Source organism: Symphalangus syndactylus, chromosome 8 (assembly GCF_028878055.3).
Source record: "Symphalangus syndactylus isolate Jambi chromosome 8, NHGRI_mSymSyn1-v2.1_pri, whole genome shotgun sequence".
Classification (NCBI taxonomy): Eukaryota; Metazoa; Chordata; class Mammalia; order Primates; family Hylobatidae; genus Symphalangus; species Symphalangus syndactylus.
Window position 1 is genome coordinate 43,654,257 of NC_072430.2, and position 22,146 is coordinate 43,676,402.

Consider the following 22,146-nt stretch of genomic DNA (forward strand, 5'->3'; position numbering starts at 1 on the left):
ATTGTTGAAGCTTTATCCTTCCACTTAGTCCAAAGTACAATCTTCTGAGAGACTATTTAATGTTCAGGAAACCACTTTAGTTACTCATTTACTTGATAAGAAATAGTATTCTCTCAACATTTTGTTCTACATGACATAGCATGTCTAAGGTACTAAGCATTAGCATTTAGTGTTAAGATCTGAGTTCTTTTTTTTTTTTTTTTTTTTTGAGATGGAGTTTCACTCTTGTTGCCCAGGCTGGAGTACAGTGGCACGATCCCAGCTCACTGCAACCTCCACCTCCTGGGTTCAAACGATTCTCCTGCCTCAGCCTCCCAAGTAGCTGATTACAAACACGGACCACCATGCCCCGCTAATTTTTGTATTTTTGGTACAGACGAGGTTTCACCATGTTGGTCAGGCTGGTCTTGAACTTCCGACCTCAAGTGATCCGCCCGCCGTGGCCTCCCAAAGTGCTGGGATTACAGGCATGAGCCACCGCTCGTGGCCTATTTTTGTTCTTATATATTTTTTTAAAAGTTTTCGCTGTCACAAATTTGATATAATAGATGACAGACTATCCTTTTACCATATTTTAAAATTAAAAAAAGATGGACTCCACATCTGAAATTTCTTCTTGCTCTGAAGAAAACACTATTTTAAGAAAATGATATTTGAACTAATTAACCTGGCTTTTGACTCAAAACTCGATTTAAGTGACATCTTAAGGACTAGTAAATGGCTCTTTGGTTAACATTTACTTAGAATCCAAATAATATCTCAAATCATAGGTACCATTTTGCATTTGAAAGACAGTGATCCTAAATGCCCAAATAAGAATAGACACACAGCTCTACCCCTAGAAAGCATAAGGTGTTATGTAAGTACATTTAATTATTAATTAAAATTTCCTAGAATACCTAAAGTCAGGAAAAAATTTAACAAGAAGATAATTAAAAAAAAAAATTCAAATGCCACTGAAAGGGGAGAAAGTCTGGCAGGTAAAAAGCAGTTTTGGTAGGCAACTTGCCTGGTAAATTTCAAGTGATTTAATATAGCTGCATTTTAGTTATTTGACCCTACATTGCATACTTTTTTTTAAGTTCAAGAGAAGCAATGGTCTTCACTTTTAGTACATTACTGTTGGAAACAGTGATCATTTTAATTATATTTTGGAACTTGTGTAGTTTTCATTAGTGTTTGGATAAAATTTGTTATACTTGAAAGCTATGTATTTAATTGTTTTATACAATAGTTGGAAAGTGATATTGCCCCTTTGTGGCTTCTTACACCACTGGCATTCATTAGTTTAGTTTTTTCCACACTGAATAGTAGTAATTAGTAGTCATTGGTGGCTTGTCACCATTGGGACCATCTTCCCACCTTGTATTTCGCTATAAGCAGGAATTAATACCATGTTGGGATCAGTATTTGTGATAACACCATGCCACGATCTGCACAAATTTTTGTGGAACAGAAGCTGAAATCTGAAGCCCTTAACCTTTGAGCAAGAAGCTCTGTCAGATTGCCTTGCTATCCCACTTCTCAACTCATGTCTATCTTGATTCTGATAGTGTTCCTACCTTTTTTTTTTTGAGACAGTGTCTCATACTGTCACCCAGGCTGGAATACAGTGGCACAGACATAGCTCACTGCAGCCTCAGCCTCCTAGGCTCAAGGGATCCTGCGACCTCAGCCTCTCAAGTAGCTGGGACTGCAGGCACACACCACTACAGCCCAGATAATTTTTTTTTTTAGAGATGGGGTCTCACTATGTTGCCCAGGCTGGTTTTGAACCCCTGGGCTCAAGCAGTCCTCCCACCTTGGCATCCCAAAGTGCTGGGATTACAGGTGTGAGCCACTGCACTTGGCCTAGTGTTCCTACTTGAGTATAGTAACTCTTAGTTTCTTAGAAAAAGAGATAAATGAATGGCCACGCACAGTGGCTCACGCCTGTAATCCCAGCACTTTGGGAGGCCGAGGCAGGCGGATCACGAGGTCAGGAGATCGAGACCATCCTGGCTAACATGGTAAAACCCCGTCTCTACTAAAAATACAAAAAATTAGCCGGGCATGGTGGCGGGAGACTGTAGTCCCAGCTACTCGGGAGGCTGAGGCAGGAGAATGGCGTGAACCCGGGAGGCTGAGCTTGCAGTGAGCTGAGATCGCACCACTGCACTCCAGCCTGGGTGACAGAGCAAGACTCTGTATCAAAAAAAAAAAAAGAAAAAGAGATAAATGAATTGCAAATGGCAATGTAATTGAACTAGTAGATGGAAATGTGAATGGAAATGAAGTTTATATTACAAAGAAAAAAATTAGAAAAACAAGTTTTAAAATGACTCTTCAGTGTGTTTCACTTCCAGCAATAGCTAAATAGAGCTTCTGTTGGACTGACCCTCTAGCAAACAACTGTAAATTCTAAACAAAATAACTCAATTATTCGAAGGCACTAGAAAATAACTCAAAGCAGATAGATTCTAGAGAGAAGCTGACACTTAAAAGAAGGAAATTGTATTGGGTGATTTCCCATTTCACAGCTTCTAGCCTAAGGATAGGTCCTAGTCTGTACCATATAGGGTAGCTCTAACTTCAGTGAGAAACACTTAGTCTTTTGGTCTTAAAAAACAAAAGACAGAATTTTTTTTTTTTTTTTTTGAGATGGAGTCTGCCTCTGTTGCCCAGGCTGGATCTCAGCTCACTGCAACCTCCACCTCCCGGGTTCAAGCAATTCTCCTGCCTCAGCCTCCCAAGTAGCTGGGATTACAGGCATCCGCCACCACACTCAGCGAATTTTTGTATTTTTAGTAGAGACAGAGTTTCACCATGTTGGCCAGGCTGGTCTTGAACTCCTGACCTCAAGTGATCCACCCGCCTCAGCCTCCTAAAGTGCAGAAAACAGAATTTGAGGCAGCAATAGCCACTAGAAGGTAAAAAGAGAGGCTGGGCATGGTGGCTCACACCTGTAATCCCAGCACTTTGGGAGGCCAAGGCGGGTGGATCACTTGAGGCCAGTAGTTTGAGACCAGCCTAGCCAACATGCTGAGACCCTGTCTCTCCTAAAAATATAAAAAATTCGCTGGGCATGGTGGTGTGTGCCTATGGTTTCAGCTACTTGGGAGGCTGAGGCATGAAAGTCACTTGAACCTGGGAGGCAGAGGTTGCAGTAAGCTGGGATTGCGTCATTGCACTCCAGCAGCCTGGCGACAGAGCAAGACTGTCTCAAAAAAAAGAAAGTAAAAAGAGAATCCTGGAAATGAGTAAGCCAAAAAGGAGTAGTCCCAAATTCTGTTCATAAATTCTGCCCAAATCTCTGACCCTTTAGCCATGTAGATTCAAGGCAGACTCCAAATAGCCCAACTAAGGATATAAAAACTGATATTTGATTACCTACGTATGGTGACATGCACCTGTAGTCCTAGCTACTCGGGAGGCTGAGGTGGGAGGATCGCTTGAGCCCAGGAGTTGAGGTTACAGTGAGCAGTGATTGCGTCACAGCACTCGAGCCTAGATGACGGAGCAAGACAGTCTCAAAAAAAGAACAAAAACACCCTGATGTCTGAGGTGCTGTTTGAAAGAGTTTTCCATTTGAGTATAATCAAATTAGCTACCTGATAAAACCGAAAACATAACACTTCCAAGGAATGTAACAGAATCCAGACTCTCCACATACAACATTCACAATGCCTACAATGCAGTTACTCAGCATACAACAAAACAGACAAGTCTGACTTATTCTCATCAAAATAACAATCAATAAAGACCCAACTTCAAGATGACTCAGATGTTGGAATCAGCAGACAGATTTTAAATACCCTCCTTCACTATTTGACCAAGAAATAAATGTCTCTTGTATTTGAGTCATTGTATTGTTTTGTATTTATAGCATCACCACAACTGGTACAGAAAATGGTACATTGAAGTAGAGTGCTACCTTAACAGAAATGAAAATAGTGTATAGCAGGCATTGTAACTGTACTCAGTGACAGAAAGGAAGTATGTTCATATTGAATGAAGAGATAGAAATCCTGACAGAGAATAGAAACTATGAAAAAGAAACAAATGGCTGGGCGCAGTGGCTCATGCCTGTAATCCCAGCACTTTGGGAGGCCAAGGCAGGTGGATCATGAGGTCAGGAGATTGAGACCATCCTGGCTAACACAGTGAAACCTGTCTCTACTAAAAATACAAAAAATTAGCTGGGCGTGGTGGCACACGCCTGTAGTCCCAGCTGCTTGGGAGGCTGAGGCAGGAGAATTGCTTGAACCCGGGAGGCAGAGGTTGCAGTGAGCCAAGATCGCGCCACTGCACTCCAGCCTGGGTGACGAGCGAGACTGTCCAAAAAAAAAGAAAAGAAGAAGAAACAAATGGAAATTCCATACCTGAAAAATACAATATCTGAAGTAACTTCACTGGATAGGGTATATATAATGTAAAAAAGCAAGGTGCAGAACTGTGTGTGTATGTGTGTAGTGTTCATTGTGTAACGAAGGTAGCATAAACATGACTATTATATGTATTTGTTTATATTCGGAAATCAACCCAAAGAATTTTTTTTTACCCAAAGGATTAAAGATACTGATTTACATATATTGTTGAATGTGGAATCTACCATAAAACAGATGTAAAACTAGAATCAACAAGCATATGCTTTAGAACATGTAGATGAGAGAGGTATCTGGGCAAAGTGCCTCTTAGGATGTCTGCTGAGTCCAATTCTCAGTATTTAAACTGCTGGACACAGATCTAGCTATTCCATAGCCTAGTTGTATCAGACGTATGGATTGTGCATCGTGAAATGAACATCCTGTGTTCCGAGAGGCTCAGATAACTTCATAAGTCTTCTATTTCTTTGTGTGTCCTATTTTCTAGGACCTCATAGTTGACCAGACGATAGAGAAAGTTTCTTTCTGTGCCCCAGATAGGAACTTTGATAGAGCCTTTTCTTACATATGTCGTGATGGCACCACTCGTCGCTGGATCTGTCACTGCTTCATGGCTGTCAAGGACACAGTGAGTCCAACAAATATGTGTTTCATGATGAGTATTCTCAGTTAGCTGGGCTTTTTCTGGGTTTGCTCAGCCAAGCAGTTTCTACTACATTTTTAACAAGTATGTGCTGCTACAGCTGCTCTTGGAAGTGCCTAAACTAGCCTACTTTCGGCTCCTTTTATTCAAATAGTTCACACTGTTGGTGTAACCCCAGGAGTTGCAACTCACTGAACAAAATGATTGACTGAAACCAAAGATCATTAAAGGAAGGTAAAAATGGTCTGGTGATAGTGGTTGCTAAACTTTATTTGAAACTTTTTATTATTGGAAGTATTTTCAGGTTTCTTAAATGTATTTGTTTGCTAACACATATGAGGATGGTATTAAAAATGTATTTGCAAAGAGACTACTACAAATGAAAGAAGTTGGCTGGGCCTGATGGCTCACCCCTATAATCCCAGCACTTTGGCCAGGGTGGGAGGATCACTTGAGACCACAAGTTGGAAACCAACCTGGGTTACATGGCAAGACCTCATCTTTACAAAGTTAAAGAAAAAATTAGCCAGGCATGGTGGCACATGCATGTAGTCCTAGCTACATTCTACATGCCTTGGGAGGCTGAGGTGAGCAGAACACTTGAGCGTAGGTGTTGGAGGCTGCAGTGAGTCATCGTGCCATTACACTCCAGCCTGGGTGACAGAGTGAGACCTTGTCTCCAAAAAAAAAAAACTGAGTTGGAGTATACTTTCAACTGTTATAAAAACAGAAATACCGGCCAGGCACGGTGGCTCACACCTGTAATCCCAGCACTTTAGGAGGCCGAGGCAGGCAGATCACGAGGTCAGGAGATCGAGACCATCCTGGCTAACACGGTGAAACCCCGTCTCTACTAAAAAAATAGAAAAAATTAGCCGGGCATGGTGGCGGGCGCCTGTAGTCCCAGCTACTCTGGAGGCTGAGGCAGGAGAATGGTGTGAACCCGGGAGGCGGAGGCTGCAGTGAGCTGAGGCTCTGAGTCAGATATGGTTTCAGTTCTGATTCTGGTTCTTACTAGCTGTGGGATTTGGGGCAAGTTCCTTAACATTCTCTGTCTTAGTATACACTTCTATAAATGGAGAAAGCGGTTATGAATACTAAATTGGATAATGATTATAAGCACACTTAGCATAGGGTCTGGCCCACATTACTCCAAAAATTTTAGCGAATATTGTTTAAGCTGTTCTTCCTTGGTTTGACACAGGTGCTTTGAAATGAGTTGAAGTAACTAAACTATGCTTTTGTCCTCTGTTTCTCAGACCCTAAGTAAACCACAAACTTGGTATATTTTGCTATCACTATACTTTAAAAATCTGGAGTTCAAGAGTTTCCAGATACTAATTTAAAAACCATTTTGTTGTCAAATCGTGGCCCAGCAGGCTGTTTGAATCTCCTAGGCCAACAGTTCTACTGTATCAAAATCACCTGGAGGACTTGTTTTAAAACATAGATTGCTGGGCCCCATCTCCAGCGTTTTTCATTCAGTGAGTTTGGGGTTGGGTCTTAAGAATTTGCACTTAAAAGTTCCCAGGTGATGCTGTTAGTTGGGGATGAGGTCACTCTTCAACAACTTCTGCCCTAGGCCTAGGAGAAAGAATAAGCTTCCTTGACCTGTAGCTCTGTCCTTATAATAGAGCTGCATTCAAATGCAAACACATTCTAAGAATCTTTCAGTACTCCTGTTTCATGCTTTAACATCTGGCCTAATATCGTCCTACTGGGAAGTTAGATGGAAACTCCTGTGGATTCATAGAGTAATTCTGTCAGTCTTTAAATAAGTAGTCAGATGTTTTTTTAAAAGTATTAAAAAGTAAAAAGTAGTCAAAGGTAGTAAAACCTTAGGGACATAAAGCATTTTAAACCTTACCTGTCCTGATAACTAATACTGTCATGCAAAATCCAGTGAAATGACTTGTTCAGAGCCATGTGTAGGAGCAGCTGCCTACGTGGCGTGATTTTGAGAACACCACAAAAGACTTCCTGTTCCCAAATATCTCTTCTCACTGTGAAAGATGCCAACAATTATTGTATCATCTCTAGCTTTTTTATTCCACAATTAGCAAAATGGTCTAAAATATAGATAACCCTGCTAAAAATAATCCATTGAATTTATTAAATTGACTCTGGGTAATCCAGTGTATCTATATAAAGCAGTGTTTTGTTTATATACATCCTCCACTCCTCCCACACACAAATCAGTTTTATCTGCTTAATTCTTTTATAAGTAGACAATGTGGATGAAAACATGCTTTCACTTTTGCCTGTGTTTGGTTGGGAGGTAGAGTTGGGAATTAGAGAGAGCTAGAGGAAGATAGGAAAGGTATGGGGGAAAACCTAAAAGCACTGAGGGCCATAAATGAGGAGGGTTGCTTAGAGGGAGGATTCAGAAAGGGGAGACAGCAAAGCTTTTGTCTCATTGTTAGTTTTGTTTGTTTATTTTTTGAGACTGGGTCTCACTATGTCACCCAGGCTGGAGTGCAGTGGCACAATTACAGCTTACTGTAGGCTTAAGCGATCCTCCCACCTCCCAAGTAGGACCACAGACACAAACCACCACCACACTCAACTAATTTTTTCTTTTTCTTTTTCTTTTTTAATTATTATTTTTTTTGAGATGGAGTTTTGCTCTTGTTGCCCAGGCTGGAGTGCAATGGCACAATCTTGGCTCACCGCAACCTCCACCTCCTGGGTTCAAGTGATTCTCCTGCCTCAGCCTCCCGAGTAGCTAGGATTACAGGCATGCACCATCATGCCTGGCTAATTTTGTATTTTTAGTAGAAACAGGGTTTCTCCATGTTGGTCAGGCTGGTCTCGAACTCCTGACCTCAGGTGATCCACCCACCTCAGCCTCCCAAAGTGCTGGGATTACAGGCATGAGCCACTGCGCCCAGCCTTTATTTTGATTTTTATTTATTTTTTGAGATGGAGTTTCGCTCTTGTGGCCCAGGCTGGAGTGCAGTGGCGCCATCTCAGCTCACAGCAACCTCTACTTCCCGACTTCAAGCAATTCTCCTGTCTCAGCCTCTCAGGTAGCTGGGATTATAGGCACCCACCACCACATCCGGCTAATTTTTGTATTTTTAGTAGAGACGGGGTTTCGCCATGTTGGGCAGGCTGATCTCGAACTCCTGACCACATGATCTACCCACCTCGGCCTCCCAAAGTGCTGGGATTACAGGTGTGAGCCATCGCACCTGGCCTAATTTTCTTTTATTATTTTGGTAGAGACAGAGTCTCGCTGTGTTATCCAGGCTGGTCTCAAACTCCTGGGCTCAAGCGATCCACCCACCTCGGCCTCCCAAAGTGCTGGGATTACAGATGTGAGCCACCATGCCCGGCCTCATTCCTTTTTAATCACTGGAATTATATTTGTTTATCAGAAGTTTTAAGTTTGCACCTTTTTTTCCTAGACATATTAACAGTGCACTAAGCTCCTGAAATTTGCCTTGCCTTTCCAGTAGTTTCTTAGAAGTGGCTGGTAAATATTCCCACTACTTCCCCAAAGGGCAACTAGAAGCTTGCATGTCAAGGCTTGAAACCTTGCATAGAGTCTTCTAAGCTGTTGGCCAGGGCTGACATGACAGAGTCTAAGTGATAAAAAGTTCTCCATGGCTGCTTGCAAAAGCACGGTTGCTGGTTATCACTTACCCTAAGGCTTGTAACAGTGAAATTGAACCATCATAAGTACTACCTTAGAAAATTTATTCATTTAAATTAATATGGCATACTAATATATTAAAACAATTTTAAGCTGGAATTTGCAACATCTTGCTTTCATAAAAACAGACTTATTTGGGCCGTGTGTGGTGGCTCATGCCTGTAATCCCAGCACTTTGGGAGGCTGAAGCGGGTAGACCACTTGAGGCCAGGAGTTGGAGACCAGCCTGCCCAACATAGCAAAACCCCATGTCTACTAAAAATACAAAAATTAGCCAGGTGTGGTGGTGCATGATTGTAGTCCCAGCTACTCAGGAGGCTGAGGCACGAGAAGTATTTGAGCCCAGAGGCAGAGGTTGCAGTGAGCAGAGACTGTGCCACTGCACTCCAGCCTGGGTAACAGCAAGACTCTGTCTCAAAAACAAAAAAAAAGGACTTATTTGTATGTAATTGTTAGTTATGTAATTCTGAAAAGCTTTTAAAATCTGCTCTTTACAGGGTGAAAGGTTGAGCCATGCAGTAGGCTGTGCTTTTGCAGCCTGTTTAGAGCGCAAGCAGAAGCGGGAGAAGGAATGTGGAGTGACTGCTACTTTTGATGCTAGTCGGACCACTTTTACAAGAGAAGGATCATTCCGTGTCACAACAGCCACTGAACAAGCAGAAAGAGAGGAGATCATGAAACAAATGCAAGATGCCAAGAAAGGTACAATCTGTTCTACAGTGTGTATTTACGGAATGCAGTTTTTCCCAACAAGGTATTATTTTGAAGCTACCAGGGGTAAGTTTTCTCATAATCAAAGAGAACCCTTAGCAATATAAAACCTTATAACAAAGTTGAAAATCTTAAAAACTGCTTCCTTTCGAGTGGCTAGTTTAATGGCTTCAAAAATATTTACTCCATTATAGTAAGCTATCTGAGGAATCAGAGTGCAGTTGAAGAAGCTGCAGAGACATCTCTTACCCCTTCCTCCCATCGTGAAATACCTTTTTACTTCTGATGCATCTGATCTCTATGAGAAGCAAATGAATCAAGTACCTGCATCTTAAAGGAAGCAGCATAGGTCCCAGGGCTTAAGGCTGCAAAGCATCCACGGACTATGATGCTAGCAGAGAGATTTAACAGTAATACTGTTTATATGAGATTATTGCTGTTATTTAGTGCTTTCTAGTCACAAAAGTGTATAGATTTTGAGAGGTAAGCCTATAACTCTTTTTCCTATAGCCCTGTTAATTTAATTTAGTGTGTGATTTTATAGAGTGTGAGTTTTATTTAGGTACACATGGCATCACAGCAGAAATGCCTGTGCAAACATTCAAGTTAGTCAGCAGTCTATAAATGTGAGTTGGGTATATTTTAGAACTAAATGATAGGGCTTGAAAATGCTTTTGCATTCTTGTATGTAAGTAGGGTTAAAACCAACAAGACAAGCACAAACAATTCAGGTTAACTAATAGACATTAATATAATTTTGAGGCCAGGTATAGTGGCTCACAGCTGTAATCTCAATACTGTAGGAGGCGGAGGAGGAAAGATCACTTGAGGCCAGGAGTTTGTGACCAGACTGTGCAACATAGACTCTATCCCTAAAAAAAGAAAAAAAAAAAAAATTTGCCATATTTGGTGGTACACATCCATAATCCTAGCTGCTTGGGAGGCTGAGACCAGAGGATTGCTGGAGCCCAGGAGTACAAGGTTACAGTGAGCTGTGATCATGCTACTGCACTCCTCCAGCCTGGGTAACAGCAAAACCCTGTCTCTTAAAAACAAACAAATATATATATATGATATATTTTTTTACTATAACCTTTTAATTCTAAACTAGTCATTTTTTGTTGTTGTTGTTGTTGTTTTGGTTTGATTTGGGTTTTTTTTTTTTTTTTTGAGACAGAGTCTAGTTCTGTTGCCCAGGTTGGAATGTAGTGGTGCAGTCTCCGCTGACTGCAGCCTTCACCTCCTTGGCTCAAGCGATTCCCCTTCCTCAGCCTCTGGAGTAGCTGGGATTACACGTGAATGCCACCACACCCAGCTAATGTTTGTATTTTTAGTAGAGATGGGCTTTCGCCATGTTGGCCAGGCTGGTCTCAAACTCCTGACCTCAGGTGATCTGCCTGCCTTGGCCTCCCAAAGTGCTGGGATTACAGGTGTGAGCCACTGCACCTGGCCTTAAACCAGCCCTTTTGGATAGCATCATTGACTAATACTGACCCAAACAGCTCTAATAATTCTTTTTTTTTTTTTTTTTTCCGAGACGGCGTCTTGCTGTCGCCCAGGCTGGACTGCAGTGGCGCGATCTCGGCTCACTGCAAGCTCCGCCTCCCGGGTTCACGCCATTCTCCTGCCTCAGCCTCTCCGAGTAGCTGGGACTACAGGTGCCAGCCACAACGCCCGGCTAATTTTTTGTATTTTTAGTGAGACGGGGTTTCACCGTGTTAGCCAGGATGGTCTCGATCTCCTGACCTCGTGATCCGCCCGCCTCGGCCTCCCAAAGTGCTGGGATTACAAGCGTGAGCCACCGCGCCCGGCCAAACAGCTCTAATAATTCTTAACCCCCCTCCAAAAAAAAAGCATACATATTTTTATTTGAAATGAAATTATTGATAGTGATTTTTTTTCATTTCTTGTAAATATTTGCACCAGGAAGCCAAAGGGGGGAAAAAATCATGCTATCTGTACTAGAAAATTTAACCTGTATTACTGTTATCTAATATGCTTTAGTGATCTTCAGACTATTCACTATTTAAGCGTGTTCTTTAATACCACCAAATAATATTCATTGTTATGCACAGCAACTGCAAAGAGATTGAGTCCCAAGATCTATAAAGGATTGTAAGAGTTGGTGGTTGAGATTTGTCACAATCAGAATGGGACTCAACTGGTACCCACAGTCTTATATTTACTCAAATTTAATCCAGTTCAAAATTTTACTACTGCATGCTTTTATTCAAATGAACCACAAATGCATGATTTAAAGACTGCTTTAGGTCGGGTGTGGTGGCTCACGCCTGTAATCCCAGCACTTTGAGAGGCGGAGGCAGATGGATCACCTGAGGTCAGGAGTTCATGACCAGCCTGGCCAACGTGGTAAAACCTCGTGTGTATTAAAAATACAAAATGAGTTGGGCGTGGTGGTGTGCACCTATAATCCCAGCTACTTGGGAGTCTGAGGCAGGAGAATCACTTGAACCTGGGAGGCGGAGGTTGCAGTGAGCCAAGATCGTGCCATTGCACTCCAGCCTGGACAAAAAGAGTGAAACTCCATCTCAAACAATAAATAAATAAATAAAGACTGTTATATATGACATTCTTTGACACCTAATCAAAGATATATGGTTAAACTTATGCTTATTTAGACCTTTCTAATGCTACAGTTCCCAGAGTTCTCCTCCCCTAACACACAAGCATTGAAAATCATGAATCATTCTTTAAAAGACCACATATTAGGAATTCATAGGAACTGAGTTTTTAAGATCTTTTTCACAGTCTTAATTTATAAATCACTGAATGAGAATAAAAGATCTAACATTTCTGTCTTAGTAGATATGCTTTGTGACATATAGTACGTTACTAAGCCTTTTATCTGTCTGAAAAATGGATCTGAACCCTACTTCTAACTTATCTTTTAAGAGACATTGGGAAGGAAATGGGTAAAAGGACCTAGAGGGCTTTCGAATTTGTCAGCTCTGTAAACTCAGATTATTTGAAGACATTGCTAAGGTCTTCATTCTCTTTATTTTCTTGAGCTGAAACAGATAAGATAGTCATTGGTTCATCAGTTGCCCCTGGCAACACTGCCCCATCCCCATCCTCTCCCACCTCTCCTACTTCTGATGCCACGACCTCTCTGGAGATGAACAATCCTCATGCCATCCCACGCCGGCATGCTCCAATTGAACAGCTTGCTCGCCAAGGCTCTTTCCGAGGATTTCCTGCTCTTAGCCAGAAGATGTCACCCTTTAAACGCCAACTATCCCTACGCATCAATGAGTTGCCTTCCACTATGCAGAGGAAGACTGATTTCCCCATTAAAAACGCAGGTAATGTAGCATCTACCTGACTCATGGGGTACTCGAGCACTGAAGCATTCTCATCACTTCCCATGAAGACACTAATCCCATTAAACTAGGCATTCCTCTTTCCCTGAGGTTGGTTGATAGTTGTATCTTTTGTCATTTCCCATAATGGGAAAACTAAGGTCCATGGAGGGGGATGTGAATCCGTAATTTCTCTTCAACAAACAGGCAGCAGAGCCATTATGGAATTTCTAGCCTAAGCCACAATATTTGTGGTTTGTCCCCATGTAAGTGCATTCACTGCCTCTCAGCCAACCTGCTTCCAAACATCAAGGGTCTCCAGTTTCTATTCTTATTCTGCCATTTGGGACCCAGCAGGGAATTAATTAAAGAGGTCTTAGAAACACATAGCATTACCAGCAGAAGAAATGGATATGTGCTCATTGTCCTTCTGGCTGGTTGGCTCCTTAGGGAGGAAACTCTAGACAGTTCTCTCGTGTACATCTAAGATCTGTCATTCATCACCGACAGTGGACTTGTTCACAAATATTCATTACCTTTCAGAACGTCCCACAGGCCTTTGTGTGGCTTCTGTACAGCTATGCCAGCCCCTATAGGTCTATCCTCATCATAAAATCTGCAGCTAAAGTATTAGATCTGGTCAGTGCTTTTGTTGGGCTCTATTTTACCTCCCTCTGAGACATGTCAAGCCATTGCTATAACAGAATATGAGGAAACTGTCTCAATAGGCCATTCCTACTGATGGTATAAAAGTACAGAGAGTTAAGTTCATCAGACAGATGAAACTAGGCCTATAAGAATAGTTGGACTAGATGATTATGGAGGGTCTTTTCAGTTCTCAGCTGAGGTACCTCATTTCAGTTCACTCTCATTCTAGGGCAGACAGGGAATAAAAACTATTCTCTTTACAGATGAGCAAACAGAGCTTTAGCACACATAATTAGCTTCCTCAGTGATACAAAAGTATCCTAGAGTCAGTATTAACAATAAAGGCCCTAGCGTCCTACACCTCTGCTCACTTTTTCATGTTATCATAGATCATATGCTTAGTACTGGAGACTTTGGAGAAAAATGAGATTGATGACATTGTCATAGTTTGTTACAGAGAAAAGCACTAAGCATCCACTAGTGCCCCAGACTTGAACCCATTTTCCTGACAGAATTACTAAAGGCTCTAGAACCTAATTCAGATCACAGCCTTGAGAACACGTTGGAAGGCATACAGGTTGCAAATGTCTTCTGCAAAGATCTGGCTAGCTGAACATCTTGGCACAAAAAGGACAGATTCCCAACAGTGTTATAAGAAGAGGAAATGAAGAAATTTGGGGATTTGTAAGGGAGGAAGATGTGCCTTAGTACATTAATTGTTGACATTTTATACTTTCCCGTCTGAAAAGCCAATGAAATTATGGCCAGTAAATTTTTTGAAACTGGTTTTGTAGCCCTGCCATACAGTTAATTGAGCCTTTTCTTCCATAAACAGGAGATACAGTATAAAATGCCAGCTTGCATCATACTGTCAAATTTCAGGATTATTCCATTTTTCCGTCTAGAGCCATTTTCTGTTTGCCTTGCAGTGCCAGAGGTAGAAGGGGAGGCAGAGAGCATCAGCTCCCTGTGCTCACAGATCACCAATGCCTTCAGCACACCTGAGGACCCCTTCTCATCTGCTCCGATGACCAAACCAGTGACAGTGGTGGCACCACAATCTCCTACCTTCCAAGGTTGGTGCCCTCTGACCTGCTCAGCTGTTCTCTTTACAACCAGTACTTTTAGTACACTGCTCACTAACTGTAAGTTGGCATCCTGAGCTTCCCAAGGCCTGGTCAGACCCCTTAATTTCTCTGTTTGATGTCTTAGATTCATTGATTTCTCTATTTGACGATGTCTTTGTGCCCTTCCTGTTTTCTGAGATGTCTGTTTGTCATTCTGCATGTGCCCATCTTTCACCCCATTCTATAAGGAATTTCTGTAGTCCCAACCTACTGCCTTATTTCCCACTTGACTGTTAAGGATCAGCATACCCATCCAGTTTCCCAAAAGCAGTAGTCGTCAGAATTGGTTCAAAGGTTATGCTTTCTTTAGTGTAGTGGTTCTCAACCGGGGCAAAGTTTGTCATTCACTGTCTGGAGACATTTTGGGGCTTTACAAGTCGGGGGTTGGGGGTGTTACTGGCATGTGGTTAGAGGCCAAGAATGCCACTAAACTTCCTTCAGTGTAGACGACAGCACCCACAACAAAGGATTATCCAGCCCAAAATGTCAGTGGTGCCAAGGTTGAGAAGCCCTGGACTCACCTAGTCTCTGCCCTGTCAAAGAGGCTCATAAAGAAAAAGGCACTCCTTTGAAGTCTTTAGTTCATCTTCTGTAACAAGTGTCTTAAAGTTTGCCTTTGTAGCATTGAAGAGTTAAAAGTTGTTTTCAGAGACAGTGACTAAATAGTGGATATTGACTCGGAGGTCAGCAAAGAATTTATGTAACTTAACTTACAGACTTGTAGAATTTGAGCTGCTATAATTGCTGTTTCTCCGTTTCTTTTGAAAGAGAGCTCAGAGGAAGTTTTACTCCGGAGATAGTGCCCTGCTTCTCCTGGAAGAACTACACGCTTTTCCTCCAAGGGTCTTTTTCTTTTTAATAAACCTTCATAGTCATGTGTACCAAATGACTTTTCATGTCATCTAACAAACATTTATAATACCAGTAATAATAGGCACAATTTATTGAGCACTTACACATTGCTTGCCACATTGTGGTAGGTATTCATGCATTATTTCATTCAATCCCCACAACAACCCTGTGAGGTAGGTGTTACAGATGAAAAAAAAAAAGGCTTAGAGAGGATAAGTAAATTGCCCAAATCATATAGACAGGATTTAAACTGAGGTCCTCCTGAATATAATACCCATTACATTCTGCTGATTCTGCCTGCCTACAAGGCACTAAGTGTGCAAAATTGAATATTTCAGTTTCCTTTCCTTGCCTCTAAAGGGCTCCCAGTTTCTAGGTGAAAAAAAATTTTTTTTGCCACCAAAAAAGCAAAGGCAGTCTTTTAGACAAACTCTAGGTAAATAGTACGACCACCAGCCGGGCACGGTGGCTCATGTCTTGTAATCCCAGCAGGGAGGCTGAGGCAGGTGGATCGCCAGAGGTCAGGAGTTCGAGACCAGCCTAGCCAACATGGCGAAACCTCGTCTCTACTAAAAATACAAAAGTTAGCCGGGCACGGTGGCAGGCACCTGTGATCTCAGCTACTGGGGAGGCTGAGGCAGGAGAATCACTTGAACCAGGGAGCCGGAGGTTGCAATGAGCCAAGATCACACCATTGCACTCCAGCCTAGGTGACAAGAGCGAGACCCCATCTCAAAAAAAAAAAAAAAAAATAGTACCAACACCATAGGCATGGCTGTCCAGTCCTATAAAGGACATAATTATACTGTAGGTCAGGGGAAGGTGCTTGTCTACACCAAACTAAATGTTATTGAGAGCTGGGCTAAGGAGAAGAAACTAATATAGGTATCTGGAATAAAAGGAACAAGGGTTAGCAGATTTTAATAAGGGGAGATGAGGAAAGAATAGTAGGTATTTTGTGATATTGTAAACATCATAGAGGGGGAAAAAATCTTTGTTAAAAAAAAAAGTGTTCCGTGAGTTACCAGGAGAGTTAAAAAAAAAAAAAAAAAAACCTTCAAAAAAAGTTGAAATTGTATAGCAAATTACAAATTAATCAAGCAAATGAAAACATACTAACTTTGATTTCTCATCTGTAATAGGGGGATAATACCAGACTCGTGGGGTTTTTGAGAGAATTAAATGAAATGATGCATGTAAAATACTAGCTTAATGACTAGCACGTAATAACGAATCATATATACATTTTAACTTTTGAGGAGGAAACAAAGAGTAATTTTTTTTTTTTTTTTTTTGAGATGTAGTCTTACTCTGTTGCCCAGGCCGGAGTGCAGTGGTGTGATCTCGGCTCATTGCAACCTCCACCTCCCAGGTTCAAGCGATTCTCCTGCCTCAGCCTCCCTAGTAGCTAGGATTACAAGCACACACTGCCACACCCAGCTAATTTTTGTATTTTTAGTAGAGACGGGGTTTTGCCATGTTGACCAGGCTGGTCTCGAACTCCTGACCTCAGGTGATCCACCCACCTCGGCCTCCCAAAGTGCTGGGATTAGAGGTGTGAGCCGCCACGCCTGGCCTATTTTTAACCAGTATTATTGTTAATATAATTTGACCTTTTGGAAAAGTGAAGAAGAGGGAAATGCTATACCTACTTTATTATGCCAAAGGCTAAGCTATATCTAGAATAGTTAGATATTTTTTGCTGCTCCTATAACACAGCAGCTCTGTTCACCTTAATTTGAAATTGTTTTTGTAGGTTTCATTTCCCCACTCCCCATGCACATATTTTCCTAGAACAGTCATTTGACTTTATCTGTACAACCATTTAAAAATTACAACCTCTAATTCCCTTTGCCTAATGGGATGTACATCCAATGCAAGATATCATGGTTTTCCCAAACATCAACTCTTCTCTCTTATCCATTCCACCAGTATTGTACATTCACCTGACTGACACGGCTCCAAGGGGTAACTTGTACACCCTGCATGAATTAACTCCATTGATGTTGTCTGCTCCCATTGTAGCTAATGGCACTGACTCAGCCTTCCATGTGCTTGCTAAGCCAGCCTATACTGCTCTAGCACCTGTAGCAATACCTGTGCGTGAAACCAACCCTTGGGCCCATGCCCCTGATGCTAACAAGGAAATTGCAGCCACACGTTCGGGTAAGGTGGCCACAGATGGTGTTGAGGATTCTGGGATCAGATAAGTGACCCTGGTTCTAAAACTCAGCCAGTTAGCTGAGTGGTAACTAGGGAGGAATCCTTTCAGGAAAACTATGTTCCCTCCTGGAAATAAGTTGCTTACATAAGAAAGGATGGTGAAGGAGAACAAAAGAGATAAGATTGATAGTCATTAGGACTGTGGAACAAAACCACCCATAGAGCTTTTATAAAATACAGATTCCGGCCAGGCGTGGTGGCTCATGCCTGTAATCCCAGCACTTTGGGAGGCTGTGGCAGGTGGATCACGAGGTCAGGAGATCGAGACCATCCTGGCCAACATGGTGAAACCCTGTCTCTACTAAAAATGCAAAAATTACCCAGGCGCGGTGGCATGCACATACAGTCCCAGCTACTCAGGAGGCCAAGGCAGGAGAATCACGAACCCAGGAGACGGAGGTTGCGGTGAGCCAAGATTGCGCCACTGCACTCCAGCCTGGGCAACAGAGCAATACTCTGTCTCAAAAAAAAAAAAAAAAAAAAAAAAGAAGATTCCAGGGCCCCACCTCAAAGAATCCATCACCAGATTTGGTGATGTGCAGACATGCCTGTAGAAAGAGGGGGCCCTGCCTCCTACAATAGGAGGCCTACAAAAAGTGCTACAAAAAGCACTTCATTTTTGCTTTTTTGTACTTTCTAGTTTTTGTATAAAAACCATCTATTATAAAACCAAAAAGTTTTTTTTTTTTTTTTGGAGACAGAGTATTGTTCTGTCACCCAGGCTGGAATGCAGTGGCACGATCTTGGCTCACTGCAACCTCCACCTCTCAGGTTCAAGCAACTCTTCTGCCTCAGCCTCCCGAGTAGCTGGGACTACAAGTGCATGCCACCAGGTCCAACCAATTTTTGTATTTTTACTAGAAATGGGGTTTCACCATGTTGGCCAGGCTGGTTTCAAACTCCTGACCTCGTGATCCACGCGCCTTGGCCTCCAAAAGTGCTGGGATTACAGGTGTGAGCCACCATACCCAGCCTCAAAAGGTTTTAACATAGTAATAAAGGCAGTTCACCAAAAAGACAACATATTTCTGGAAGCCAGGCAGAGGCCAGCAAGATATGGCCAGGTCACTGGTTATTTTCTTTTTGCTCTGTTAGAGCAGAAGATGAATTGCCTTGGGCCCTTTAGAGGATGTGCAAGCTAAGTTTTTGTTTGTTTTGTTTTGTTTTTTGAGACAGAGTCTTGCTCTCTCACCAGGCTGGAGTATCTCGGCTCATCGCACCCTCCGCCTCTCAGGTTCAAGCAATTCTCTTGCCTCAGCCTCCCGAGTAGCTGGGACTGCAGATGCATACCACCACACCCAGCTAATTTTTGTATTTTTAGTAGAGACGGGGTTTCACCATGTTAGCCAGGATAGTCTTGATCTCTTGACCTCAGGTGATCTGCCCGCCTCGGCCTCCCAAAGTGCTGGGATTACAGGCATAAGCCACTGCATGTGGCTTTTTTTTTTTTAAGACAGAGTTCTCACTGTGTTGCCCAGGCCAGAGTGCAGTGGCACAGTCATAGCTCACTGCAGCCTCCAACTCTTGGGCTCAAGTAGTCCTCCTGCCTCAGCCTCACAAGTAGCTGGGATTACAGGTGTGAGCCACCACAACCAGCTAGTTTCTGTTTTGTGGATGAGCCATAGCAACAGGGAGGGGTTTCTGACATCATCAGTCACCTGCCTTGGTTTAATGCATTTGAGCCATATCTAGACAGTGCTTCAGTGTGGCTGACACAGCAGCATGATCTTGACAAGTTTTCTTCATCCTACCACAAAATCCCAGTTGGTAATAGAGACTTTCCTCCTACCTAGCAAAACCACAAAATGTCCCATTAGGGGGGACATGTTGTACATGTTAGGATCATTCAAATAACCAAGATTATAAGGTGAGGAAAGATGCCCCTAACTGATCCTTTTGTCTCATCTTGTTGGTTCCAGGGACCGAGTGGGTTCAATCTTCTGGTGCTGCCTCTCCAGGTCTCTTCCAGGCCGGTCATAGACGTACTCCCTCTGAGGCCGACCGATGGTTAGAAGAGGTGTCTAAGAGCGTCCGGGCTCAGCAGCCCCAGGCCTCAGCTGCTCCTCTGCAGCCAGTTCTCCAGCCTCCTCCACCCACTGCCATCTCCCAGCCAGGACCACCTTTTCAAGGGAATGCATTCCTCACCTCTCAGCCTGTGCCAGTGGGTGTGGTCCCAGCCCTGCAGCCAGCCTTTGTCCCTGCCCAGTCCTATCCTGTGGCCAATGGAATGCCCTATCCAGCCCCTAATGTGCCTGTGGTGGGCATCACTCCCTCCCAGATGGTGGCCAATGTATTTGGCACTGCAGGCCACCCTCAGGCTGCCCACCCCCATCAGTCACCCAGCCTGGTCAGGCAGCAGACATTCCCTCACTACGAGGCAAGCAGTGCTACCACCAGTCCCTTCTTTAAGCCTCCTGCTCAGCACCTCAACGGTTCTGCAGCTTTCAATGGTGTACATGATGGCAGGTTGGCCTCAGCAGACAGGCATACAGAGGTTCCTACAGGCACCTGCCCAGTGGATCCTTTTGAAGCCCAGTGGGCTGCATTAGAAAACAAGTCCAAGCAGCGTACTAATCCCTCCCCTACCAATCCTTTCTCCAGTGACTTACAGAAGACGTTTGAAATTGAACTTTAAGCAATCCTTATGGCTGTGTATCTTGTCCATACCAGACAGGGAGCAGGGGGTAGAGGTCAAAGGAGCAAAACAGACTTTGTCTCCTGATTGATTAGTACTCTTTTCACTAATCCCAAAGGTCCCAAGGAACAAGTCCAGGCCCAGAGTACGGTGAGGGGTGATTTCGAAAGACGTGGGAAAAAGCATTCCTAGAGAAAAGCTGGCTTGCAATTAGGCTAAAGAAGTCAAGGAAATGTTGCTTTCTGTACTCCCTCTTCCCTCACCCCCTTACAAATCTCTGGCAACAGAGAGGCAAAGTATCTGAACAAGAATCTATATTCAAAGCACATTTACTGAAATATAAAACACAACAGGAAGCAAAGCAATCTCCCTTTGTTTTTCAGGCCATTCACCTGCCTCCTGTCAGTAGTGGCCTGTATTAGAGATCAAGAAGAGTGGTTTGTGCTCAGGCTAGGGAAGAGAGAGGCAGGCTATGCTGCCAGAATTCCCAGGGGGACATATCAGCAACTGCTCAGCAGAGCTATATTTTGAGGGAGAAGTTGAGCTTCCATTTTGAGTAACAGAATATTATATATATCAAATGCCAAAATCTTTATTTTTATGCATTTAGAATATTTTAAATAATAGTTCTCAGATATTAAAAAGTTGTATGAGTTGTAAGTAATCTTGCCAAAGTTAAAGGGGTTAGTTGTAAGAAATTGTACATAAGATTGATTTATCATTGATGCCTACTGAAGTAAAAAGGAAAGGCTGGAAGCTGCAGACAGGATCCCTAGCTTGTTTTCTGTCATTCATTGTTAAGTAGCACATTGCAACAACAATCATGCTATGACCAATACAGTCACTAGGTTGTAGTTTTTTTTAAATAAAGGAAAAGGTTTAAAACCAGGACAATACTGCTATGATGGAATCCTAATGTCATTTTAATGGAATCTATCGAAATATGCTCTATAGAGAATATATCTTTTATATATTGCTGCAATTTCCTTATGTTAATCCTTTAACACTAAGGTAATGTGACATAATCAATCATTCATACCATAGAAGGGAACACAGGTTACCATATTGGTTTGTAATATGGGTCCTGGTAGGTTTCGTTTTATCCTTTAAATTTTGTTCCCATGAGTTTTGTGGGGATGGGGATTCTGGTTTTATTAGCTTTGTGTGTGTCCTCTTCCCTCAAACCCCCTTTCGGTGAGAACATCCCCTTGACAGTTGCAGCCTCTTGACCTCGGATAACAATAAGAGAGCTCATCTCATTTTTACTTTTGAACGTTGGCCTTACAATCAAATGTAAGTTATATATATTTGTACTGATGAAAATTTATAATCTGCTTTAACAAAAATAAATGTTCATGGTAGAAGCTGTTGCCCATGAAGGGCTGTTCTTTCCCCTTTCCTTTATTAGTAAATGAATTTACTTTTCGTTCTTTTGGTCTCTCTCCATTCTACCGCTGCTGCAAATCCCTAGTTTAGTGACTAGAAAAATACCCTTAAGATTCATATTTTCATTCATACTTTAAGTTAATCCTGAGTGTATCTCTAAAGTCAGATTCTTGCTGCTCAAAGTGTGGTCTGGAAAGCAGCATGGACTTTACCTAGGAGCTGGTTAGAAATGCAGAATCTCAGCCCCACCCCAGGACTGGGGCAGTGCTTCTCAACCTGGGCTATGCAATAGAATCACCTGAGGATGTTTTTTTAAAATCCTAACGCCTGGCCTATATTCCAGATCAATTAAATCAAAATTTTAGTGGGGCAGGGGAACCCCCCAGGTTGTGTTTTGGTTTTTAAGCTCACAATGTGGTAGAAAGTTGAGAACCACTGGCCTAGGATGAGTTTTACCTCTAATCTTAGCCCACTATTCTGTGACTGGTTCTATTAGAACTAGTTAGTTAGCTGCTAGTTAACCTCAAACTTAACCTTCTGATGTGTTTATACCACTAGGCCAAATTCTGGTTTAATTAA

The 22,146-nt window shown here is 42.5% G+C and overlaps 1 protein-coding gene across 23 annotated transcripts in view; it reads left to right on the top strand.

Annotated features, from left to right (window-relative positions):
• Nucleotides 1-21,545, top strand: part of NUMB (NUMB endocytic adaptor protein) — a 205,041-nt gene extending 183,496 nt beyond the window's left edge. For 7 of the 23 annotated variants that reach the window (XM_055288896.2, XM_063644214.1, XM_055288894.2 and 4 more), the window contains 5 exons: nt 4,852-4,992; nt 9,163-9,367; nt 12,406-12,699; nt 14,274-14,420; nt 19,466-21,545. In XM_055288896.2, the coding sequence (XP_055144871.1) occupies nt 4,852-4,992; nt 9,163-9,367; nt 12,406-12,699; nt 14,274-14,420; nt 19,466-20,181 (1,503 nt within the window). In that variant the 3' untranslated portion in view covers nt 20,182-21,545. Of the gene's footprint in view, nt 1-4,851; nt 4,993-9,162; nt 9,368-12,405; nt 12,700-14,273; nt 14,421-17,348; nt 17,490-19,465 lie in introns of all 23 variants that reach the window. The other 16 variants (XM_055288892.2, XM_063644205.1, XM_055288886.2 and 13 more) reach the window with 4 other exon arrangements.
• Nucleotides 21,546-22,146: the final 601 nt, after the last annotated feature.